The sequence below is a fragment of the Schistocerca serialis genome, chromosome 3 (genome assembly GCF_023864345.2).
Source record: "Schistocerca serialis cubense isolate TAMUIC-IGC-003099 chromosome 3, iqSchSeri2.2, whole genome shotgun sequence".
In the NCBI taxonomy this organism is placed as follows: Eukaryota; Metazoa; Arthropoda; class Insecta; order Orthoptera; family Acrididae; genus Schistocerca; species Schistocerca serialis.
The window spans coordinates 780,767,714-780,794,899 of NC_064640.1; the positions used below are offsets into that span (position 1 = coordinate 780,767,714).

At 44.2% G+C, this 27,186-nt stretch overlaps 1 protein-coding gene across 4 annotated transcripts in view; it reads right to left on the reverse strand.

The window, feature by feature from the left end:
• LOC126470623 (ribosomal protein S6 kinase 2 beta) overlaps positions 1-27,186 on the reverse strand; it is a 596,121-nt gene that overhangs the window by 35,765 nt on the left and 533,170 nt on the right. For all 4 annotated transcript variants that reach the window (XM_050098586.1, XM_050098584.1, XM_050098582.1 and 1 more), the window contains 9 exons: positions 15,975-16,139; positions 15,322-15,403; positions 15,055-15,215; positions 14,844-14,950; positions 14,586-14,763; positions 9,363-9,528; positions 9,124-9,285; positions 8,862-8,995; positions 8,605-8,730 (listed from right to left, as the gene is read on the reverse strand). In XM_050098586.1, coding sequence (XP_049954543.1) covers positions 8,605-8,730; positions 8,862-8,995; positions 9,124-9,285; positions 9,363-9,528; positions 14,586-14,763; positions 14,844-14,950; positions 15,055-15,215; positions 15,322-15,403; positions 15,975-16,139 — 1,281 coding nt within the window. The remainder of the gene's footprint in view (positions 1-8,604; positions 8,731-8,861; positions 8,996-9,123; positions 9,286-9,362; positions 9,529-14,585; positions 14,764-14,843; positions 14,951-15,054; positions 15,216-15,321; positions 15,404-15,974; positions 16,140-27,186) is intronic.

Genomic DNA, 27,186 nt, shown 5'->3' on the forward strand with positions numbered 1-27,186 from the left:
CACCTTAAAACAACTAAATCTTTTAATATTTCTCTGGACGTTTCAATCAGTCTGACATAAAATTTTAATGAATTGAGTTGTTCTCTAGTGCAGGCTAAACCAGAACTGCAACATTTGCTTGATAATAATATTGGCCATACTACTCTCTATCACACACACACACACACACACACACACACACACACACACACACACACACAGCCACTGTTATCCCTGGGTACTGAAACCCAACTGTCACTGTCAAGGGGACAAGAGGATAGGATTAGACAGATGCAATGACAGGATACAACGTCAGTGTAGTACTGGAGTGGGAGCAGGGAAGGGGTTAGGCAGGTGGTTGGTTGGTTGGGGGGCAACCAAACAGTGAGGTCATTGGTCCCATGAGCTAAGATGGGAGAAATCAAGGGAACAAAAACACAAACAGCACTATCTTGTCAAGGGGAAAGGATAACAGGCAAACAAAGAGGGAAAAGGGGTATCAGGGCACAGGACAAGGAAAGAGTAGGAAGGGGGGGGGGGGGGATGGAAATGGGTGTAGTAGTAGTGCCCCAGAAACACTACATGGGGTGGGGCACCAGCACTGCCACCAACCCGTCCCAACACTCACACTATACCATTAAACAATACATGGGGGCAGCACCAGGAGAAGAAGGCACAAGAAAAGAAGAAGCAAAACTGCACAACAGACTAAACAAAATGGAGGGAAAAGGTGAGGATAACCTGGCCTGCATGGAGGCAAGACCTAGGCCTCCACAACCAGTGTCTATGCTAACTGCGGGGTTCAAATTCCAGAGGAAAATGCATGGAGTTACAAGGAGGACAAACCACATTCGCAAAGAAAACCAAGGGCAGACATAACCACACAAGGGTCGGCCACTAACACCCAAAACAACGAAGGTGGGATGGGATATATTTAGTGCAAAGGGCCAAAAGGCAGGGCAGTCCAGCGAAATATGAATCACCATGAGGGGAGCCCCACAACTACGAAAGTGCGGAAGGGGGGAGGGGGTGGGGGCTCATCGCAGAATAAAAAAACCATAGGTCAACCTTGTGTGGCCAATACAAAGACAGCAGAGGATGGTAGAGTGCTACCGGGAGAGGCAGAGGAAAGAATGCCATATGGTGGGAGTTCCCCTGATGGCGTGAAATTTATTAAATGGCGGGGGGGGGGGGGGGCAGTTGGGGAGGGGGATATTCTCCCAAGAGTCGGCCCACAATACACCAAATGGGGATTTGATTAAATCCATCCCTAGACGGTCACAGGTAATGAAAGGTAGGTCACCGACTCTCCAAGCCAGACGATCACAGCAAGTTCATTACCCGGAATACGTAGGCCACCACCCCAAAGGGAATCAACTAAACAAGCAGAATCATGAAGATCAGCGAGAAGCTCGTGGATGACAGACACCAAGGGGTGGTGGGAAAACTCCGAGTGATTGCCTGAATGCCACTCATTGAGTCCATACATAACAAAACCCGGGTGAGTGAGGACTGTAATGAAGCACAGGGTCCAATAAATGGCTATCAATTTTGCAGTTAATACCCCACATGTCACAGGCAGGAGATGGTGTTCCACACCACTGGAAGATATCAAGACATATACCACATGATTAGCAGATATGGAGCCAATGGTGTAAGAAACAACAGGATCCTGAAACTCCTGCAAAAGTGTTTGGAACAACAATGGAACACCATTGGAGGGATGGAGGCTTTCAGACTCCAGAAGAGATCCGTCCGAAGCCGGGGCCGAGGGACTAACCAGGTGGGTGGGGGGTCGTGTGGGGAAGGGAGTAGTATAGGGGTGTGACTGGGAGAGAACGTGGGGAAACAGACAAGGAAGGAAGATGGAAGTCATGACGGAGAGAAGTGAGGGGAACCCGACTAGTAAACCCACCTGAAAGCGAGCAGTGGACGGGCGAGGCCCGAAGCCATGAAAAGAATAGAATAGAATAGTAGGGGTGAGCAGGTGAATAGTGGGTAGTGATGACATAAGAAACCAGGAGCTGGGACTGCTGAATTCAAAGGGGAGGGGTCCCAGTATCAACCAGAAGGCTGTCTACAGGGCTACTGCGAAAGGCACCGGTGGCTGAACAGATACCACGATAGTGAACCAGGTCAAAGAGGAGCAGCATGGAAGGGGCAGCTGATCCATAAACTTGGGAACTGTACTTCAGATGAGACAGAACTAAAGCTCAATAAAGATGGAGAATGGTCAAACAATCTGCGCCCCAGGAAGTGTGACAAAGGAAGAGAAGGACATAGAGTTTACAAAAACAGCCAACTTTCAGATGACAGATATGGGGCAACCAAGTAAGCTTGCTGTCAAAAAATAAGATTCAAGAAATGAAACTGGAGGACCACGGTCAGATGTTAGGCATCGAGGTAGAGCTCTGAATCAGGATGGACCATAGTACAGTGACAGAAATGCCCCACGCTCCACTTAAGGGGTGTTTGACAGATGGCACCCTGGAGCTGCTGTTCCGCAGAGACCACTGAGTGGGACCTAGCCCAAATACAGAAATCATCCACATACAGACCTAGAGTGAGCAACGGTTTGGCGGAGGCCCCAAGTCTATTAAAAGCGATGAGAAAAAGGACAATTAATACGGAGCCCTGTGGAACACCTTTCTGCTAGGTCTATGGAGAGCTGAAAAATATGCCAACATACGACACTGAATGAGCAAGGTGGCGGTACTGAAAAAGGCCTGCCACACTGTGGTTTTCAATTGAAGAAGATGGTAAATCGCAGACCATCTCCCCTATCCAGTGAGAGGAGAATATGCCTTGGAGTCAAATATGGTTGAACATCTGGAGGAGATGATGTTGTGGAGGACTGAGGTGTTGAAGCAACTTTTTATGGATGAAATAAGAGAGAGCCAGAAGCAGCTCCCATTCAGTAAAAGGTTCGTTGTTGGATTCCACCTGACAAGGGGGTAAAACATAAGCAGGGAGCTTCAGCCCACTGTTTCCAGAGGAGGAAGGCAGCATGCCATGACAAAATATGTCACAAGTTGTTGTGCAAGAACTGATGAATCTGCACAATGGCCATCTGGAAGTGCAAGGCCCAGAATGGAAGACTGCCGCTGACAACCTTGGAGGGTGTGGGCAGAAGAATCTAGAGAGGAGAAAAAATATTCCCCAGATGCCTGTTTATTCCGTCTGATTAAGTAACAGGCTATGGCACAAAGATCCTCAATAGTAGTGAGACTGGCGGAGGATGGGTGCCACTTAAGACATTGCAAGGTGTGATGAAGATCATGAATGGCAGTAGCAATGACCTTGCTCCACCACAGAACTGGCCAATGGTGAATGGAGCCTGTCAAGCAGGGATCAGCAATGCTGGCAGCACAGATTATTTTATCCAACAGATCACAGATGACTTCCTGACAAAGAGGGTGTAAGCATGACCTGGAAGGTATATAGAGACCAATCTGCATGGTGGACAGCCCAGCAGGGTACCTTGGTTATCAGGAGGTGGGAAGGAAATAAGAGAATCAATGGGAAGTGGTCACTATCAGAGAGGTCATCGTTTGGCGATCCGGGCAAGAAAGGAAGAAGGGGAGGGCTAGAGAGTGAAAGATCAATGGCAGAGAAAGTGCCATATGCAGCACTAAAATGAGAAGAACCATCATTAAGAAGGCACACGTCATGGTCTGCAACAAATTGGTCAATGAGGAGCCTCCAATTCGATGAAAAGGCACTGCTTCAAAAGGGTGATGGGCATCCCCAAAGAAGAGGAAGGGACGGGGTAGTTGGTGTAGGAGGGCTGTTAGGGCATTAGGTGTAGGTGAACTGTCAAGAGGGAGATAGAGATTGCAAACCACAACTGCAGAGTCCAAGTGGACACAGACAGCAACTACTTTCAACATGGTACGAAGTGAGGTCCATGTAATAATACACTACTGACCATTAAAATTGCTACACCACAAAGATGACGTGCTACAGACGCGAAATTTTAACAGAAAGAAGATGCTGTGATATGCAAATGATTAGCTTTTCAGAGCATTCACACAAGGTTTGCACCGGTGGAGACACCTACAACGTGCTGACGTGAGCAAAGTTTCCAACCGATTTCTCATACACAAACAGCAGTTGACCGCTGCTGCCTGGTGAAATGTTGTGATGTCTCATGTAAAGAGGAGAAATGCGTACCATCACGTTTCCGACTTTGATAAAGGTCGGATTGTAGCCTATCGCGATTGTGGTTTATCGTATCGCGACATTGCTGCTCGCGTTCGTCGAGATCCAATGACTGTTAGCGGAATATGGAATCGGTGGGTTCAGGAGGGTGATACGGAACCCCGTGCTGGATCCCAATGGCCTCGTATCACAAGCAGTCGAGATGATAGGCATCTTTCTGCATGGCTGTAACGGATCGTGCAGCCACGTCTCGATCCCCGAGTCAACAGATGGGGACGTTTGCAAGACAACAACCATCTGCATGAACAGTTCGACGATGTTTGCAGCAGCAGGGACTATCAGTTCGGAGACCTTGGCTGCGGTTACCCTTGATGCTGCATCACAGACAGGAGCACCTGCGATGGTGTACTCAACGACGAACCTGGGTGCATGAATGGCAAAACGTCATTTTTTCAGATGAATCCAGGTTCTGTTTACAGCATCACGACGGTCACATCCGTGTTTGGCGACATTGCATTGGAAGCGTGAATTCGTAATCACCATACTAGCGTATCACCCGGCGTGATGGTATAGGGTGCCATTGGTTACACGTCTCGGTTACCTCTTGTTCGCATTGACGGTACTTTGAGCAGTGGACATTACATTTCAGATGTAATATGACCCGTGGCTCTACCCTTCATTTGATCCCTGTGAAACCCTACATTTCAGCAGGATAATGCACGACCGCATGTTGCAGGTCCTGCACGGGCCTTTCTGGATACAGAAAATGTTCGACTGCTGCTCTGGTAAGCACATTCTCCAGATCTCTCACCAATTGAAAATGTCTGGTTAATGGTGGCCAAGCAACTGGCTCATCACAAGACGCCAGTCACTACTCTTGATGAACTGTGGTATCGTGTTGAAGCTGCATGGGCAGCTGTACCTGTACACACCATCCAAGCTCTGTTTGACTCAATGCCCAGGCGTATCAAGGCCGTTATTATGGCCTGAGGTGGTTGTTCTGGGTACTAATTTCTCAGGATCTACGTGCCCAAATTGCGTGAAAACGTAATCACATGTCAGTTCTAGTATAATATATTTGTCCAATGAATACCCATTTAACATCTCTATTTCTTCTTGGTGTAGCAATTTTAATAGCCAGTAGTGTAATATCCATATGGACCTATGTGGAACCACCACCAGAAGCCCTGAAAGTACTGACCTGGTTCAGACAGAAACCACGAAATCCACGAAGGGTCGGTGAGGTATCATCTGTAAATTAAGATTCCTGGAGAATGATACAAACTAGAGTAATAAGTAATACGGAATTGCAGCTTTAGGAGGTGACAGTAGTAACCATTACAGTTCCATTGAATAAGCATGGAGTGGGTATCCAAATGAGAGGCGAACGGGCTGGAGCCAATCACATCGTCGAGTCACCATCCATCACCAATGAGGACAAGACAACAACCATAAACAAGATGTTGAACCCAGGTTGAAAGGGGGAAGATGGCACTTCCGGGGCACTGGGGAGGGGGGGGGGCTTGTCCTGGGACTTACGTTTCTTCGTTTTCTTTCTCTCCTCCTCCTCCTCCTCCTCTTCCTCAAAATGAGGAGGGCAGGGCATGGAGACAGAGCAGGATTCTGCAAGATCAGGAACCAAAAGGTTGGGCAACCGTGGGCACACTGACAGTTTACAGACAGTGTGTACCACAGCCGAGTTATGGCAGACACCAAAGGGAGTGGTCCAGGGAGGGAGCCCTATCACCAGCAGGCGCTGAAGAAGGAAGGACACTTCTTCGCCCGGGGAGGAGGAGCGGCACCTGGACAAGAGGCCATGGGAACTGCAGGGTAGGGGAGAGGAGAGGGGGACAGGACTGGGGTAAGAAAGAGAGAGGAGGGGGAAAGGACATAACAGAGGCAAAAGGAGAAGTCATCGACACAGGATGAAGTTGGTCATATTTCTGACGAGCCTCAGTGTAAGATAAACGATCAAGGGAGTTACACTCTTGTATCTTCCTTTCTTTCTTATAATCTGGGCAATCTGGTGAGCATGGAGAGTGACAGTCATGACAATTAACACATGGGTAGTGGAACACAGGGGCTCGCCTCATGAAGTGGGTGTCCTCATTCACTATATAGTGGGTATACTGTCCATCGAGATGTGCCCGAAATGCAAGCACTGAAAGCACCTCACGGGTGACAGGACGTACAGCTTCTGTTACAGAAGTGAAGTACTGTAGTGAAGAATATCACGTTCAGTGGCATGCTCAGCAACTGGGAGCTCCAGCTGTCTCTGGCCAGTTTTGCAGTGACATTTCAAGTAGGCAGACAGCTTCTTAGTTGGTACACCCATACAGAATGTAGCATGGTAGTTACAGCTAAGTCTGTAGAACAAATGGCTGCTTTCACAGGTGGTCCTACCATTGATGGGGTAGAAGATGCCTCTTACAGAACTGGAGTAGGTGGCAGTGGGAGAAAGTAAGGTACAGGACTAGCATCTAAGTCTACTGCAGGGATGTGAGTTGTGAGGCGAAGTGTTGGGAGCAGGAGCATGATGGGGGCTAACTAGGATATTACACAGGTTGAGTAAGGGTGGGTGGGAAGGGGGGGAGGAAGAGTGCACATATCACTGTGGAAGGGAAGTAGGAATGAGGGCGGAGAGAATATTTCCCATTCCATGACACAATGAGAAGTAGTTGAAATCCTGGCAGAGACTGTGATCCAGTTGCTCCAGTCCTGGGTGGTTCTGAGCAACAAGAAGAATGCTCCTTTGTGGCTGGACAGTAGTGATGTGGGGAACGATACATAACTGGGGACAGAATGTATGGTTTATACCAACCATTTCCTCCACAGACTTTCCACAGTTTCTGTTCCTTTACCAACCAGCACCCTGCTTGTCACTTCCCTCTACATTAACATCCCAAATGCCCATGGCCTTGCTGCTATTTAACACTACCTTTCCCAATGCTCAAATGACTCCAAACCTACCACCTTCTCCTTGGTCATAATTAGGGCATCGGTTTAAATTATAAGTCACATTTCTTTTTCTTCCCAAGAAGTCCCTTCCATATGGCACAGCCCCCCCCCCCCCTTATGGTTGCTCCACATGTAGTGACAAGCATTCCCCCTCCAAATATGCCAAGGGTCTTGCTGAAGCCTTCACAGACCAAAATTACCCTCCCAACTTGGTTCAGAAATACATCATCTGTGCCTTATCTCGTAAGTCACCTACCATCCTCCACATACCCACTGGCCATAAAGAAACACTCCTCTTTTAACTCAATAGAACCCACAATTGGAGCAACTGAATCACATTCTCCAGCAGGTTTTGACTACCTCTCATCATGCCCTGAATGAGAAATACCCTCTCCAATATCCTCCCCACCCCCTTCTCCTCTGCTATCCATGCAACCTATGCATTCCCAAACCCTTTCCTGATGGTTCATATGCCTGCAATAGACCTAGATGCAAGACATATCCCATACACCCTCCCACTACCACAGACTCCAGTCCTGTAACAGGCATCTCCTACCCCATCAAAGGCAGCACCACCTGATAAAGCAGCCACATCATCAACCAACTTAGCTGCAAGCACCGTGCTGCATCCCAAATGGGCATGACAAATAACAAGCTGTCTGCCCACAAGAATGGCTACTGCCAAACTGAGGCCACAAGACAGCTGGACCTTCCAGTTACTGAACAATGCCCCCAACATAATATGCTTCACTTTTACAACTGCTTCTTAGACTCCGATATCTGAGTTCTTCACACCAGTATCAGATTTTCTGAGTAGAGTAGGTGGGAACTCTCTTTTCAACCCCCTGGTCTCAATATTTGCTAGCCCCTATCCTCCTCCTACCTATCATCTTCCTTGGTCCACTTCCAATACTATACAAAACTTCTATCCCACAAATGCACCTACGAAGTCATTTACCCTTATCTATTCTTCCCCTCACCAACATAGTTTCCCACTGCTGCACCCAGCAACAGTATCCTGTCTCCATATGTCTCTACATGCTCCCACACGAAGATTTTCCCCCAACCCTACCCTGCTATTCCTCCCTCTCCACATCACACACCTCACCCGTACTTCCAGCTACATTGCTGCTCACTTCAGACACAGTTGGGCTTTAGTGCCTGAAGATGATAGTGGACACGTGTGTGTGTGTGCGCGCGTGCGCTCGCAAGTTGTACTAGTGTGAATGTGTGTGAGAGTTTCATACTTCTGATGAAAGACTTTATCCAAAAGCTGTATATTTCTAGAATTCTTTTGGTAGTGCCTGCATGTGTCTCAATGCCTCCTTTATGTGGTGAGTAGAAATCTATCCTTTCCTTGTCCATATTTGTATGTAATTGTGATACTCTTAGTGTTACATCTTCATCCAATGATATGAATCTTAAAACAGAAATTAAATTATATATTTTGGCTTCATTTGTCATTATGTTCATTAGATTTCAGACAGTTCTCACAGTAAAGCTTACCTTCACAGCATATTCAGTACCCGTTGCCCTATGAATACATAATTTGCAAACAGAATAGCTGCCAGTTCCAATGGTCTCTTTAAGTTCATACTCATCTGTTATGGAATTTGGCTTGACATGTGACTGCTGCAGAAAAAATTAAAGAAACTTTTTAGTACTTTTTGTAATCTAACAACAACAACCACCAATTACTTGTGAAAAAATTAACTTCTGCAACTATACTAACAACAATTACTATTTAGCCTGTTTTGTAATACCTTGAGAACTGATCCCTCAGAAAATTTTTCATTTGTAGAGTTATTGGTCTGTTCTTCAAGAAGACCTGGAGCAATAAAGCTGAAGCCACGAAAGAGTTCATGAGCATTGGCACTAGGTGGAACTCCAGGAGAATCTGCAAACAAGGAAAGAATTTCTTCCCCAATCATTTTTTCTTTCTCCTTTGAATACTATACATCTCTCTTCTTATGTTATTACTTTAAAAAACAAGAACAAGCATGTAAATTATGAATCCTTCCTTACCTTTAGGTGTTTTTGATGTAAATTCTTTATCGAAGTAAAATGCATCATCTGCTCGACTCACTGCTGGTTTGAAGGGAGGCTGTATTTCTTTCTTTAGAAGTTTTTCCCAGTTTATCGTTGCAAAGAATGAATGGGCTTTGATTTCTTCTACTCCATCAGGACCTTAAATGAAACAAAAAATTAAATGGTCTTTGAACTTTATTTCACTATTTTGGAGTTTTCATGCAGCTGTTACCTACCAGCACCCAATCTGTTAACAGGATTCCTCTTGAACAGCGCCCTCAGCAATGATTGTGCTTCTGGTGAAAGAAACTGAGGCATTCCAAGCTTGGCTTTCAAAATTTGTGTCATTGTATCCTTCCTGTTAGGTCCTTGGAATGGTAGTGTTCCTGTTAGCATCTCAAACTATGGGGGAAAAAATTATTTAAATAGTATGTGTAGAGAACTGAAGTCACAAAAATATGATCTGTATATACACCTTTTACGTATTACATACTTCATTAAAATGTGTGCATGTGCGTGTGCAAGAGAGAAAGAGAGAGAGAGAGAGAGAGAGCGGTAGGACAGTGGTAGTTCAGCAGCTTCAGCATAGTAACTCTCTACTGGGCGGGTGTACAAGGCACCTGTGGCCAAACAGATGCCACAATGATGGCTAGTGTTGAGATGGCGTAAAAGGGATGGGCGTGCAGATGCATAAATAAAGCACCCATAGTCGAGTTTTGAACGGACAAGGGACCCGTACAAACGGAGGAGGGTGGTTCGATCAGTACCCCAAGAAGTACCATTGAGGACATGTAGGACACTGAGGGACTGTGTACAGTGGGCTACAAGGTAAGAGACATGGGAGGACCAAGAGAGTTTCCTATCGAGTGTGAGACCCAGGAATTTCGTAGTGTTAACAAAAACGGAAGGGCAACAGGCCCAAGATGTAGAGATGGTGGGACAAACCATTTGTGCAGCCAGAAGTTCATACAGACGGTTTTGTCACTGGAAAAGCGAAAGGCATTGGCTATGTTCCAGGAGTGAAGACCATCAAAACAGTGCTGAACATGCAGCTCAGTGAGACAGGTCCGTGAAGAACTGCAACAGATGGCAAAATCATCGACAAAAAGGGAGTTGGAGACACCCGGCACGAGACAGGCCATGATAGGGTTAATGGCGATAGCAAAGAGGATGACGCTCAGGACGGAGCCTTGAGGCACACCATTTTCCTGAATAGGAGTGTCCGACAAAGCAGAAACCACACGCACCTCGAAAAATCGGTCTTGTAAAAATGCCCGAAGAAAACAGGGCAGGCGCCCACAGAAGCCCCACGTGTAGAGAGTACGAAGGATACCAGTTCTCCAGCAGGTGTCTTAGGCCTTCTCCAAATCGAAGAACACGGCCACAGTCTGGGATTTCCACGGAAAACCATTCATGACATGCGTGGGCAAAGTCAAGAGACTGTCAACTAAAGAATGTTCAAAATGGCTCTGAGCACTATGCGACTTAACTTCTGAGGTTATCAGTCGCCTAGAACTTAGAACTAATTAAACCTAACTAACCGAAGGACATCACACACATCCGTGCCCGAGGCAGGATTCGAACCTGCGACCGTAGCGGTCACTCGGCTCCAGACTGTAGTGCCTAGAACCGCACGGCCACTCCGGCCGGCACTGCAGAATATTTCACCCGAAATCCACACTATGCATTCGTGAGTAAATGGCGAGATTCGAGCCACCACACCAGCCAAGCATGAATCATACGTTCCATCAGATTGCAAACGCAGCTGCTAAGAGAGATGGGGCGGTAGCTAGAAGGAAGGTTTCTGTCCTTACCGGGCTTATTTATGGGTATGACTGTGGCTTCACGCCAGCGTCCAGGAACTGTGCCCTCAGCCCAGATGCGGTTGTATGTGTTAAGCAGAAAAAGCTTGCCCGCAAGAGAGAGGTGCTGCAACATTTGAATGCGGATAGCGTCTGGCCCTGGGGCAGAGGCCCGGGATGAACTGAGAGCATGATCTAGCTCCCTCATAGTGAAGGCGGCATTGTAGCACTCACGATTCGGAGAAAAGCAGGGTATCGCCTGAGCCGCCTCCACTCGTTTCCTAAGGATAACGACAGGGTGATAGTAGATAAAGCTCGAAACTTCCGCAAAAATGGCGGCCCAAGATGTTGGAGATAGCAACAGGATACACGATGACATCGGCACCTACTGTCAGGCAGGAAATGGGGGAATGGATCCTGGTTCCAGAGAGCCATCGGAGGTTGACCCACACAACAGAGGAAGGGTCAAAGGTTCAAAATGGCTCTGAGCACTATGGGACTTCACATCTGAGGTCATCAGTCCCCTCGAACTTAGAACTACTTAAACCTAACTAACCTAAGGACATCACGCACATCCATGCCCGAGGCAGGATTCGAACCTGCGACCGTAGCAGCCGCGCGGTTCCGGACTGAAGCGCCGAGAGCCGCTCGGCCACCGTGGCCGGCCAGAGGAAGGTGTGGAACTGTTAAAAGAACTAGTGAACGAAATCCAACTAGCTTTTTTGCCATCCCGAAGAACTCAACGACACTTTGCACACATCTGTTTATAATGAAAGCAGTTTTCCAGCGTAGGTTGGAGGTTAAACACACGGAGAGCACGTCTCCGTGCGCGAATTGCGTCGCGGCACGCCTCAGTCCACCAAGGGACTGGGACACGACGTGGTAAAGAGGAAGTGCGAGGAATGGAACGTTCTGCAGCAGTAAGGATAACGTTTGTGTAATAGTCCACCTGGTCATCACAACTGAGGAAATCTTGTTACATGGAAGTTGCCAGGGAGGAGTACAGCTGCCAGTCAAACTTAGTAAGCCACCATTTGGGCATGCATGGGGATGGGGTAGGAGTCAGCAGACGGAGAGCACATGGGAAATGGTCGCTCAAGTTGGCGTCAGAAAGAACGGACCACTCACGACAATGGGCAAGCTGGGCAGTGCAAAAGGATAGGTCCAAATGGGAATAGGTGTGCAAGGAGTTGGAAAGTTTGGAAAGTGGGTGCTCCAGTGTTAAGGCAGAAGAGGTTGAGTTGGTTAAGAATGTTGGCCAAGAGGGCACCTCTCTGGTAGGTCCTGGGTGAACCCCAAAGGGGATGATGCACACTAAAGTCACCGAGTAGCAAAAACGGTAGAGTTAGCTGCCCAATAAGCTGAAGGAAGTCTGCCCTCGTGACATCGAAGGACGGAGATACATAAATGGCACAGAGGGAGAAAGTCAGGTGGGGACGGCGCAGGCGAACGGCAACAGCTTGAGGACGGGTAGTCAGGGAGTTGGGTTGGCTATGAAGGTCATCCCGTATGAGCAGCGTGACGCCCCCATGAGATGGGCTGCCAACACCAGGGGGAAGGTCAAAACGAATCGGTATGTAATGTGGAAGCTCAAAGCGGTCTTGAGGGCGCAATTTTGTTTCCTGAAGGCAAAGTACGAGGGGATGCTGCGATGCTAGAAGCAGCCATAAATCCTCTTTGTGGGACCGAAGTCCGCAACGTTCCATTGGAGGACAGTCATGCGGAGGAAGAGATGTATGGGGTGTCAACTCAAGTGTCCGCCGAGGGCAGCCGGTGGAAAGTCGCTACTATAGGGCACATAATCAGGAGGATCCTGCTCCATGGGGTCCATACAAGCATCGGCGTGCTCGTGCGGTTGGTCGGTGGAGTCCGACGCCGAGAAACGGTTGGTGGTGCGCACCAGCGAGACAGAGGCCGGCCGAACTATGCGACCACGTGGCGACACCGTCAAGCAGGATCTTCGAGTTGGTGAAGGGGAAGACCGTTTGTCTTTAGCGGACTTCCTCGAGCCCTTCTGCTTAGAGGGAGACTTGGGTGTTGTTTGGCTGGAGGGACAGAGGAAGTCTTCTCGAGAGTACTCCTTCTGGCCTTTCCTGCCTGCCGGTTGCGTAGTGGGTAGCTTCGCCCCTTGAGGTGAGAGTGTGACAGTTTGTTGCACAGTGGGACGGGGGGACGGTGATGCTACCTTGACACTGGGCGACTTCACAACCTCAGAGCCAAATTTGAGGTCGAATGTATGTGTAGCCATGTCCTTCATGGAGCGAGGGTAACAAGAACTAAACTGTAAGTGCCAGACGGAAGAACACAGGCTTTGCGACTAGCCAGTAACTTGCGAGCTACTGGGTAAGGCACTTTTTCCTTTACCCAAATCTCTAGAACAGCCTGCTCATAGAGATACACGGGACAATCCCGGGAGGAGGCGGCGTCGCCGCCACTGCAGTTGATACAGCGGGGAGGAGGAGGCAGACATTCGCCCTCGTGTGCATCCCTGCCACAGGTTACGCATTTAGCCAGGTGTCGACAAGACGTTCTAATGTGATTGAACCGATGACACTGCTTTAATCTTGGACGGCAGCACCACTCTATGAAAGGTGAGGAAAATAGTGGCACCAAGGAGGAATCGACCTTTGTCATGACACGATGAACGGCAATGACACCCTGATCAGATAGGTAAGATAGTATTTCAGCCTCGGTTAGACCGTCATGCAGCCTGGTGTAAATTACACCACGGGAATAATTCAAAGTTCTACGTGCCTCGACTGTAGCGCCTAGAACCGCTCGACCACACCGGCCGGCTTTTGCTATGTATTATCCATCATGTACATGCCTACATTCAAACTCCGTAACTCGCCGTATGGAGCACAAAGGGGTACTTTTTACGGAAAACTTATTAAAGTTCCCCCTAATTCAGCTCTAAGGTTGGGCATGGAAAGATTAACTGCTGATATGCGTCCGTAAAAGCTATCAAGATTAAGATTTTAGCTTCACAAATCTTACAATAGTGGTACGTACTGGTCTAAAGAATATTTGTACATTCTCCTCATAAAATGAGTTATGCAATTTTTTTCAGTAAACCGACTGCTGTTACCTAGTGTCAATGAAATCCACGCAACTGTTTTACTTACAGCTGAGTCTATGTGAACATTTCATGAATAATGCACAAGCCAATAATAATTGGTCATTTTCAAAATATTTATTAACAATAGGTATTGGACATGGAGAAATGTTCAATACGAGTTGTTGGCTTTGACCAGTGACAAAGAGGACATGTAACAAATACCATAAGCAATATGGTGACTGTAATGTGAAGTTATTGGCAATTTTTTCAACTGGGCTAAGCTACAGATTAGTCTGGCACTACAACCAAGTTTCTTTTTAGTTCAACATTCGTTGGCTTAACCAACTCACAACCATACTGCCACCTTCCAAACCAATCTAGACACCAGGCAAAGTTACAGATCTGTCACCACAACCAGTTTTTTTTTTCATACTTGTTGAATTCGATAACAAACTACAAAACTGTGAATACATACATTAAAAGCTGGCGACTCATCTAAAACCTTCCTGTTGACCCATGATTATCTATGTTTCAACAAGTAAGTTCCTGCAGCTGTAGTAAATTATTTACAATAACTAAAATAAAAATTTATACAATACCATAAGGACTCCGAGTGACCACCAGTCAGCTGCAAACGAATGCCCCTTTCGATTGACAACTTCTGGAGCCATATACTCCACTGTTCCACAGAAAGAGTATGCTTTTTGGTCATCAAGAGGAAGTTTACTCAGCCCAAAGTCGGTCAGTGATATGTGTCCATCTGCATCCAACAATATGCTGAAAAATATTCACTATTAATTATGACAGGATATGCACACTTTTATTTGAAGCTTTAAGCACTGGCTGCTAGCACTTACTTCTCTGGTTTTAGATCCCGATAAATTATCCCTAAGCTATGGATGTGGTCCAGTGCAAGAGCTAATTCTGCTAAATAAAATTTGACATCTTCTTCTGTGAACATCACCTACAAAGAGAGACATATAATATTATTGCTTCTAAAATGTACATTTTAATTTGTATAAGAAAATACTACGTTTTATGAGGCAGGAGAAGAGACAAAAAGCAGACCTCTTTAGACAGTCTAGTGAAAAGATCTCCCCCTCTCAGGAAGTCCAAAATCAGGTACAGTTTTCCTTCGGTCTGAAATGCATAATGCAGTCTAACAATAAAAGGATGACGTACATCCACAAGTATGTTCCTTTCAGTTTTTGTGCGCATGCGGTCCCTCACTAGAAACAAAGAAAGATAGAAAGAAAGAAAAAAAATTTAATAGAAACTTTTTGTTTTGCTGTTCTGCCATTTTTTTCTGAAACTGGACTGATTAAACCAGGTTACCTTTCAATGTTGCTTTCTTTAGTACTTTCATTGCATAAAGAGTTCCAGTGTCTTTTCCAACAACTTTCCTGACAAGGAACACCTGCAAAAAATCACCCATAGTAGTTTTATAGCATAACCATGTAGGACACTTTGGGGTGAATGATTAGCTGAGATATAAATGTATCTAATATCTTAGTTGTTAAATTGTGACAGTAAGAGTGATAATATTTCAGACAACGTTCAAAGAGAAGTTATTATATTTCTAAATATAAAAACTACTGAATTCACTATATTCTTTGTGGATAGTAAACTGCAACTGTGATTTCTATTGGCACAGTACACAACCTTTCACAGTTTCTTAATTTATAATGTAATTTATTTTCTGTACCATTGGCAAGTTTTCAAGCTACAAATGTCCCTGTAACAATTCTACCTAACAATGAACCTGCAATGGTTTGAAATCTAGTTATTAATACAAAAAATAAATTACATCGCAGCTAAATATGTAATAAAATAAATAAATAAAACGGCGGCTGACTGTGTATTTACCCAAATATATTACCAAAGAAGGCTACTAACTCAAAAATAGACTTTAATACAAACACACATCATCACTCTGAACCAAAAGAAAGTTTAAACATAAGAGGCATTTGGTTCACCACAGGAAGTACCTTTCCAAACGATCCTTGTCCAAGGACTTTCAGGAGCTCGAACTGACTGGGGTCGGCTTTCTCATGGCCTTCTTTTACTACTTCCTTCAACTCAAACTCGTGAGTTTCTCCATTATCATTTTCTCTGCTATTGTGCTGGTTTTGATTTTCTTGTGTATTATGGTTCTGGAATAGAACACACCGTCAATGAAAGCAGTGTTTTGCTGGGGTTACGCAGTATTGGTAAATTTACGATAGCAAAGACATACACATCAGAACTGCCAGTATAAAAAACTCGGGAACACTCTTAATCTATTGGACGATTTATCAACATGTCTTTGTACAGAAAAACATTCTCACAAGTGATTGCCACAATTAGCACAGCTGTCTATTAAGAAGGTGTAAACAGTTGTAAGCACGGTATGTTGTGGTACCTTAAAGTTAAGTAGTAGGGTGCACAACATACATCTAGATAATCAGTCATTAGTTGCTGCTAATGTTTATTCTATTTGTTATATGACGCAATATTAGACTAACATTCATGTAATCTTAATACTACTAATACAATTACAGTACATTTGACTTATTAGTACTACAGGAGTAAGATTTGTAATGATTAATTTGCAAAACTAATTACGTCGGTAAACAATGATTAGAACGCAGTTCGATGTTTCCAACATTTTGTACAGAACGCAGATGCAGTAATCATCCAGTCACTTCATATAATTACGGAAAATATGAAATGGTGGAGAGATTTCGAAAATAAATATCGAAAATATTACATCTAACACAGAACTGTCTCCAATAGGTGTGTTCACACGTGCCTAAATAAAGAGACATCTGAGTAATGTTAGTGATTACTAAATACTTGATGAAACATCATGCGGCTATTGTCTTCAAGCGATTGTAGTACTGAAGCGTTGCACAAAGGTGTGGCCGTTACAAAAAGTTCGTTCCGTCTTGTGCAACAGTGCGGAAGGAAACCGAACAACGCATCAACGGCCCTGTTACAGTTGTTTTCTCGGAATACGTGTCACAACAGTGAGAGATGCTAGCGGAGATAGGCTACGAAACTTGCGTTGCAGCCTGGATTATAAAAGCAACATTAGTGTTTTATGTTATGTTTAAGTTTTCATTCGATTCCACCAGATTACTTTGCATCAAACTGTATTCTAGATTTCTCCTTTCGCGGAAGCGTTTAGAGACCCACGCACGACTATTTTGATTATCCCCAACGAGTGCGGTAAGGTTTCACGGCAGTATCAGATAATAAATTAAATGCTTTATTTATCACATATATTAAGGGCACGATGATGGGTTTTTTATTTTATTGTTTTTTCGCGCGTTATTTTTCTGTTAAACAAAAGGAAAACGATTTACCATTGTGAGAAGACAAATTTTAGCCGTTTTGCAGATGACACAAGCGTAGGAATGAGAGCAGTATTATTCGCAGTCCCCTTTACTGGAAAGGCAGATCATGAAGTACTTCACAGTAAAATACAAGGTTGTAACATCCCCTTTTATTTCGTCAATGGTTCACGACATCGAAACGAGGTTTCCGACAAATGGAAAGGTAGAAAATTTCAATGACTTACGAGAAACCACAAAGGCAGTCACACATTTTTTCCTTTAGGAATGGTCAGTTTCCTGAACGATTAAAGTACTCACAAGGGAACCTCCCCATCGCACCCCCCTCAGATTTAGTTATAAGTTGCCACAGTGGATAGGCCTTGAAAACTGAACACAGATCAATCGAAAAAACAGGAAGAAGTTGTGTGGAACTATGAAAAAAGTAAGCAAAATTAACAAACTGAGTAGCCCATACGCAAGATAGGCAACATGAAGGACAGTGTGAGCCCAGGAGCGCCGTGGTCCCGTGGTTAGCGTGAGCAGCTGCGGAACGAGAGGTCCTTGGTTCAAGTGTTCCCTCGAGTGAAAAATTTACCTTCTTTATTTTCGCAAAGTTATGATCTATCCGTTCGTTCATTGACGTCTGTGTTCACTGTAATCAGTTTAGTGTCTGTGTTTTGCGACCGCACCGCAAAATAGTGCGATTAGTAGACGAAAGGACGTGCCTCTCCAATGGGAACCGAAAACATTTGATCGCAAGGTCATAGGTCAACCGATTCCTCCACAGGAAAACACGTCTGATATATTATATACAACACTAGTGACGGCATATGCGTCACATGACAGGAATATATTGTCGACCCACCTAATTTGTACACTTGGCGAATGGGTAAAAAGATTCTTCTACCTTGGCCGATTTAGGTTTTCTTATGGTTGTGATAATCACTCCCAAAAAAAGTGATGAAAACATAAGAGTGTCACATAAACTGCAACAAATGAATGCAACAGTTTCACAGTCGCACAGTTTTCCCTGTGCTCTGTCAAAACATATGTTTTTAACGTTTTCAAATTTTTCCGTGTGTAGACCGTCAAATCCTGCATATCTCCAAGCAAATCTGAACATGTCATGGAATTTTGGAGAGCGAAGTTGATTATGTGTGAGTGCCTTAACTTTGATAATTGTCTGAAAATAAAAAATTAAACTTTTTACTCGAGGGAAGACTTGAACCAACGACCTCTCATTACGCAGCAGCTCACGTTAACCACGGGACCACGGCGCTCCTGAGCTCACATTCTTCTTGATGTTGCATATCTTGCGTATGGACTACTCAGTTTGTATATTTTGCTTATTCTTTTCATAGTTCCAAACAACTTCTTCCTGTTTTCTCGATTGATCTGTGTTCAGTTTTTCAAGGCCTATCCTCTGTGTCAACTTATAACTAAATCTGAGGGGGGTGCGATGGGGAGGTTCCCTTGTCAATAGTAAAGTCGATTTATAAAAAGGGAGAAAGAGATAATGCACACAGTTTTAGAGATATCACTATGTCACCAGTGTTCAAATGGCTCTTAGAACTATGAGACTTAACATATGAAGTCATCAGTCCCCTAGAACTTAGAACTACTTAATCCTAACTAACCTAAGGACATCACACATATCCATGCCCGAGGCAGGATTCGAACCTGCGACCGTAGCGGTTGCGCGGTTCCAGACCGAAGCGCCTAGAACCGCTCTGCCACAACGGCCGGGGCCATCAGTGTATGCTAAAGTTATTGAAAAGGCTGTATATGTAATGATCATTGATTATTTTGTATCACACAATTTGCTATCAAATGTACAGTTCTGTTTTAGAAGTTTGGGCAATAAGTGGTGTAAGTTCACGAACCTCTTGTCGACCCCCTGTTCATTAGTCTGGGTATTCTGACATTAGCTTCTCAATATACATATTCCTTACTGTCATTTCTTGTTAACAATATTAGCTTATTCCCAAGAATAAGCAGCTTTCACTTTCACTCTGCAGAAATCAAACCTGCATTTCGATCAGACTTCTTTAACTCTTGTGCAGAAAGGTGTACAGTATCCAGCTGCATCCATTTTCAATAAGCTACCACTAGAATTCAAAAATCTTAGCAGTAATCCACGCGCTTTCAAATCGAAACTGAAGAGTTTCCTCATGTGTCACTCCTATTCTGTCGAGGAGTTCCTTGAAAAATTAAGCCGATTCTTGTTGTATTGTTGATTACGTTTACTTAAACTTATGGTTTGACTTTTTTGCGTTCATAAGAATTTTATTTGTATCTGTTATTGCTTTTATGTTGTAATTTCATGTACTGACACGTTCCATGACCTTGGAGATTTGTTCCTCAATTTGGTCCAACGGAACTTGACGTGTAAATAAAAATAAAATAACAGGGTTCAATTTCGGGCCCATTCCTATTACTTATGTTGGTGAATGACCTCCCACTCATCATTCAGCACACAGAATTGGTACTTTTTGTAAACAATACTACTGTTATAGTAAGTCCCACTGGAGAGAAAGAAACCGAAGAATTTGTTAATGACTTTTTATAAAGAATTATTCAGTGGTTCTCTGAAATCGGATGCGCTCCCAATTTTGAAAAAAAAATTTATTCAATTCTGTACAAGAAAGGGTCATACGAACAATTTATGTAGCACTAGAACAGAGGTCAGCAAATACGGTGGGCTGCTCCAAAGTGCTGGATGCACATGGTGATGAGAACTTGAACTGGTTCAAATGGCTCTGAGCACTATGGGACTTAACATCTATGGTCATCAGTCCCCTAGAACTTAGAACTACTTAAACCTAACTAACCTAAGGACATCACACATATCCATGCCCGAGGCAGGATTCGAACCTGCGACCGTAGCAGTCGCGCGTCTCCGGACTGAGCTAGAACCGCTAGACCACCGCGGCCGACACTTGAACTGGAAGAATCATATTGTTGAGCTTCTCGAACAATGAAGCTCAGCTACTTTTGCTCTTCGTGTAATTACTAGTCTTGGAAACAAAATTAACCAACGGCCTGACATATTTTGTTGAACTCAATGATGTCTTACAGAATAATTATATGGGGTAACTCACCAGTCAGAAAGATAGTATTGACTGTACAAAAGCGAGCAGTAAGAATACTATAGAATATGCCTCTGGAAGGTGAGATATCTAGTAGTACTGGGTTGTAAAAGTAGCATTTAAGACTGATACAGCCCCTGTATCTTCATTATTTCTGTTATGAATAACCTGAACGACGAGAAACACAAACTACTGTTTTTTTCCTTCAGATACTAATAGTCGTTAGGCCGTTCGTTTGATGATTACGTCAGCAAGCTGCTGACAGAGCCGTATCTAGAAATCGTGGTGCTCTGAGTCTTCCTTCAATCTACTAACAAAAGGACCATACGTAATTCCCCTCTTCGATCGGAATCATACGGACAGGTACAACTAGGACTTCAACATAAGTGAACAGGGAGAGACTACTCTCAACCGTTTTTCGAGAAAACTGAGTTTAAAAATTTTAGGGGTGCTTACATACTTTATATGGTCGCTAGCATGGAAGGAGCCCGCAGCTGAGCGAGTAAGCGGTTAGTTACGCAACCGTGAGGTACCCGGATCGAATGTGACTTCTGGTATTTTGCTTTTCCCTTTCCCACATCATTCTGGCAACGAGCAGTATTAAAGGAACCCGTCCCAAATGTGCTCCGCTGGTGCAGCCTTGCAACGTTTATTTTTACAGGCAGGCGACGAACCTCATAAAATTACTGCAAAATTGCGCGTACATCATCGGACAGAATGGAGATAGCTTCTAGAGAAGACAGCATAGATATTCTGTCAATATTATATCGTCAGTCGTCTATATCAATATTCCGTGCGTGGTACGCCCTTATGTCGTGTAATGACCCAGAACCGTTTATAAAAGTAAATCACTTTTTTTTTGCAATAAGCACATCGAAAAATTATGCTCACGCAAAAACTCTGGGTCCATCACGCGTGGTGTATGTCGCAACAGCTATTGCTGTCGGTGTTTGTTTCTACGATCAGTATTACCCTAATTCGTGCAGTCCTCCATAGGTTACATATTACATTTGTCACAAATGTACATGCAATAATACAAATGAATTGCCTATACTTATTTGATTGAAAGTTCTCATATATTCCTTTTTTATTTTCAAATAACTTAGTAAGAAATTTTCTTCTTCTTTTCTGAGGATGACTTTACGTAAATAATAAATGAATCATTTAATACTGATAATCTGCACAGTCATAATAAATATGTTAGAATCACGTGGGAATGAAAAAAAGTACCAACAACGAGATTCGATCCCGAGACCTCGCGCTTATGAAACTATGCGCTTACACGTTCCAGCTGCGGGCTGCTTAAATATTTACGCTCATTGAAAATGTGTAGGCATGCCTAAAATTTTCACACTATTTTCTCGAGAACGGTTGACATGTTCCTATTTACACATGGTGAAGTGCTACACACCCCGTCAATATGGATCATATCGGTGACGAGAAGTTCGTGCGGTCCCCTTGTAAGACTGAAGCACATGTGAACTGGCATTCAATACCGCATGTTGACGGCGGTCCCAGGTACACACTGAAGCGTGCTCAAAAGCTAGTAATTCTAGTGATGCTTGTCATCGTATACACGTTCGTCGCTTCAGAGTTCAAACAAAGGCTTATAAAGCGACAGTACAGCCGGTATCGCATGAGAAGAACTAAAGACAAGTTTGGAAACACCAGATGTTGCAATCTCACAACCCCGCCTCTAGGGCCAATAAGGCCGCAGGAACAGTCTGGCGGCAAAGAAGTTTCAAGAGCGTCATTCCAACTCGCCCGGAGGACACCGACTGGTGTTGCCAGTTTTGTAGTAGGAATAGAATACTAAGTTTACGATTATTATGTCGTGCACGGAGTATGCAGCGTATTTTTTCCTCTTTTTAGTGGTTACGTAAGGCCCGTGCGATTAGTATTGAAACTTATCAACGCCATCCACGTGTAGGGTACTAGATATCTGTTTTGATTGTTTCATGATCTTCGGATACCAGCGAACCTTCATCTTAGTGAGCCTGGTGAAGGAAGGAACATCATGCTTTGAGTGCGATCGTAAATGTATATAGATGTATTTTTTCTGGTTTTACAGAAGATATTTTCAAATTTGGGTTTATTACGGGTAGGTGAAGCAACGCTGAACAAAATCTTTCCATGGTGTGTTTCATACGATTCCTTGTGTCCATAGAACAAATATAGTTTTGGCTCTCGTTACAAAAACGTGTTGCCTGAAATGTAATTTTATGTGCCTAATACAAACAAAATTAGTAGTTTTGAGAAATTTTCTGTTTCAGGAATCTTCTGGTCAGTGGAGGAGCTGTTTAACTCGCCGATTACTCTCCACATTTTGCTAACACTGTCAACAAATATTTATTTTTCTTGCTCCTTTGTTCGTCAACGGCGCAGGGTCGGCATTGTTAGAAGGATTTTACGGGGTGGCCAGATGCCCTTCCTGTCGCTACCCCGTTACCCCCGGGACGGAATGTGTGTTCCCCGACAGTTTGCGTGTAGTGTTATTGCCCCTGTAGTTAGAAGCATTTCAAAACAACAATACGTTTGCTTGTCGTCAGCAAGCGTCAGTACGTGTACGAAAAAGAAAATTATTCTGCTTCGAATCTTGATTACTGAGTGCACTACTGAGTTTTGATAGTTTGTGTGTGATCTTATAGCATACAGTTTTGTTTTTCATGTAAGAATAACTGGTAAGAAAGTGTATTCGGGCGGAAACCGTATTAAAACATCGTATCCAACACGGCGTCGAATCAATATGTTATCAAAGCGTCCAAAGAACACACATGAGGCGGAGAGCAGTTCGAAAGGAGTCAGTGACTGCTACGAAATTGAAAGGTAGTGACCAGAATTTTGATGTGAATTACGGATTCAGCTATAGGATTACGAATTAGCTTGCCGTTTTCTCTAATAGTTCTTAACACGTAAAATGTAAAACGTGCATTGAGCCCGTCTCACACGGAGCAAGGTTCGCCGGAAGTTTGCGAGATGGCGTGCATGCCTGCCGGCTTGCAGGGAAAGGAGCCAGCTATCTTCCATGCCGAAGCTCTCCCACGGTACAAGATCGGCAGCTAGTTGTGTTGTGATCGGCTGCATGTTGTATCGAACGGAGATGGCTGCTTCAGGTACAGATGTTCAGAGCAAACTGGCGTTATTAGCTGTTTTGGTGCTACACGATGCAGAAATCATGCTAATGAGAAAAGAAGAAAGAAAGGATGGAGGGAAAACTGTATTAAGAGGAGAAACGCTGAAAAAGGTGTGCTCTCCATGCTTCATAAAGAGTTGAGGTTAGTTCGCATAACACCTACTTTTGTTTGAAAAGTATCACCATTTCATTACTGTTTGACTTTATAAATATACCAATAATGACTGTTATATACGACTATTTTATAGGATAGAAGATCGTACACCCTTTGCAAATTTTATACGAATGGATGTATTGGTATTTGAAGAACTGCTTCGTATGATTGCGCCTCTGATTCAGAAGAAAGACAGGGTGATGCGTCAGGCAATTACGGCGTACTCCACTTTAAATTGAGTACGTAAATTGTGCATTTTGCTATAGCACTTCTTGCTCGTCGTATATGGTCGAACAAGACACACGGCACTTGCAACTCTTTCGAGTGCTTCTGCACGCAAGTGTTTATTATAATAGTTTGCGCTTTTCACGACGTACAGACACTGCTCTTCCCTATAAGTACATATCAATGCTTCAATCGCTTCCTTGGACCACTGCGGTGCCATTATTTAATAATTAAAAGAACTTCCTACCGCACCTCACAACAGCAGAAAAGCGACTATCAACAAAGGCTTCCCGCCCAAGCTTTCCGCGTCTGACGTCAGAAACGAAACGTCTCATGATTGGCCAACGCAGGTAGCACGCAGGGAACCTTACAAGAAAAATAGCACCGGACCTACCCTGGAAATCTTACAAGATTCCCAGAAAAGTAGCCCGCTAGCAGACGACGGAGCCCGCAAGGTAACCGTCGCGCGAGCCAGCAAGGAAACTTACAGCGAATCTTGCTCCGTGTGAGACGGGCTTTACAGACATCACGTTGCAAGAACGAAGTCCTCTAGGCTTAGCCTTCACAACAATTATTGCTTGTCCAAACCGCCAAGATGCAGCTATACTAAGTTTGTACGGAACGCATATGAAATCAACCGTCGGGAGAGCTAAACGGAATTTTACGTTTTGTACGTTCATGGAATTGCCACGACCGATATTTCACTCGTTCTGTGATAAACTAGTGGATATGATTTCCGTCGCAACGGCAACAGTACGACAGGCTAGTCCTAGAACATCAGATTAATGGGAAGAGATTTCTAAAAGCAAAATGTTTTCATTTGTTCATGACTAATGCATTTCTAAACTTCATACGCGTTTTCTCTCGAAATCTGATTTTGCAAAACGGCACACAGCCTAACCAACAATTTTCAGCCTTTTTATTTGATAATTTGACCACAACTTTGAAATAACATTCGAAAGTAAACTTCGTAGGGGATTTTCAATTGGTTAATTTAAACAACATTTATTAATAAATGACCGTCGTTTTTTGTGAAAACTGATCAACTTCATTTAAACACTTGGCAATTACACAAAGATCAGTATTTCTAAGATCGATTACGTGGTTCACTTCCTACGCTCTTGTAGATTACATAGATTTGTTTTCAGGTTCAAACTGGCATCAGTCCTAGTGCGTGCAGCAGATAGCCTCAAATTCAAACATGCCTCTGGAGAATTGTTGCAGTGTCGCCATTTTGTAATATTTTGTGACAGAAATTGTTTGTAATATTCTGAAATATATGCTGAATACATACCCGAAGTATTATTTCTCTATCACCTTTCGTTCTGTCAAAACAAAATAAAACAAAATTAAATAAATAGAAATAAATAATATAAAAATAAATTCAAGGAAACGCTTCTCTTAAGCCGTTGCCCCTTAACAAGCACGGCCATTCAGGCGGGTACCTTGTCAACAAGTACACTGAATCAAATATCGCCCAGGCTCAGTTGTGGTTTTTCTATCGATTGGGCAGAAGACATTACAATTTAGACAATCTCTTCTTTGTAATTAGAACCAAAACGATTTTTTTTCTGTTGGCACACAGCATCACGTGTAACATTTTGTCAGAGCGAATCCACCAATAAAACACAAAAGGTATTGCGCCACTTGTATATCTGCTAAAGTATGCGAGCTTACGTTCATGAGGACAAGAGGATGCAAGAATAAGCCTTATGAAACTGAGAGAACCTTTACTGTAAAATACAACATCACAAAAACTCAAAAGGACGCCCATCGAAAGCGCATATCTTTGCACGTTTGTGAAATCAGGGTTCCTCCTACTCCACGATGTAATTTTCAACTCGTCCCAAGCATGCTGAATCGGCTTCGTGTCAGCACATAGCGCAAGCCATTCTATTCGATTAATTTCTGCTTCCGCGAGAAAGGTGTTCACGAGATGGTCGCTGCATGCTCCTACACTATCGTCTCTAAAGACAAACACATCACTGAAATGTTGGCTGTCGGGCTGGACAGCGGGCTGTAGGATACTGTCCTGACGCTGCACAGCTCCCTAATTACCCCCGATATAGCTTACAGGCGTCCTAGTTCCATCTCCCTGCTGGACCTGTCTGAACGCATGCTCGAGATGTGCACTGATACCTAGCCGTTTCCGCACTCTGCTACGACGAAACTGATCCAGGTTTCGTTCCAGATGTTCCACTGATCACGTCCTTCGCGCATCACGATACTGCACGGTTTGTACTGTTGTTCCTCGTGGGCGTGGAGGCCAAATTTATCGTATGGCGACGGTTGGGTACTGCCTTGGTCGACACAGCTTTCCCAGTTACCTCCAAAAAGGCGACTTATAATTTGCATATGGTGGCGTTGACCGCTGGCGTCCACGAGGCAGGTATCCGGTGCTTTGTCTCATGATAGCATCTGAATGTTCGAATTACGTCTGTGTGGCAAAGGTCAATTTGGCTGGCTCCTTCCCATATTGCAAACCTTCTCGCCGTAAAGAGACAATGCGCGCATGGCGTAATCCTGAAATGAGCCTTCCAGCCATGCTGACAGACTGAACACTGCGCACAAGCCGCTCTGTCCCGCTCACCAGTGGAGACGACTGCACTTCAGTGGGAATACAGGGGTCACATAGGTAAACCGGGTAGAGATTTCTGTGGTCGAAACGGTACTGAGGAAGTTTCAGATTTAAAAAAGGGAGGAAAGAAAAAACACCAACTGTACACGTCATGCGAGTTTTACATAACTTTTTAACAGCTTCTATTATTACATGTGGAAAGACAGAACGTCAAGAGACCATTATTTTGCTATATGGTAAGCACTGGAGATCCTATTTTTCCACCTGCCTATATATTAAGGCAACTACGCGTTTTTACGGAATGTGGTATTTTCTTACGGAATTTTATAGTTCGCGGACAGTAGGGTACTGTGATAAACATTTCGCAGAAAAAGCTGTTGTGTTCCTTTATAATGTGATGTTGTCCATAATGTTCTACAAATGAGCCATTAACATTTTGTTGTCCGGCGACACCACAGTGGTGTCGTGCGCGAAATAGCGGTCAACGGCCGGCGACGCCACAGTGGTGTCGTGTGCACAGTATCGCTCAGTGGCCGGCGACACCACAGTGGTAGTGTGAGCATAGTATCGCACAGTGGCCGGTGACAGCACTTTCTTCATTCTGTTAGTGTTTCGTTAAGGTAACAATAAGTCACACACGTCAACAGTCAACAAGTTTACACACGTCAACAAGTTTTTTGTTTTTATAAATCCTTGTGCATTTT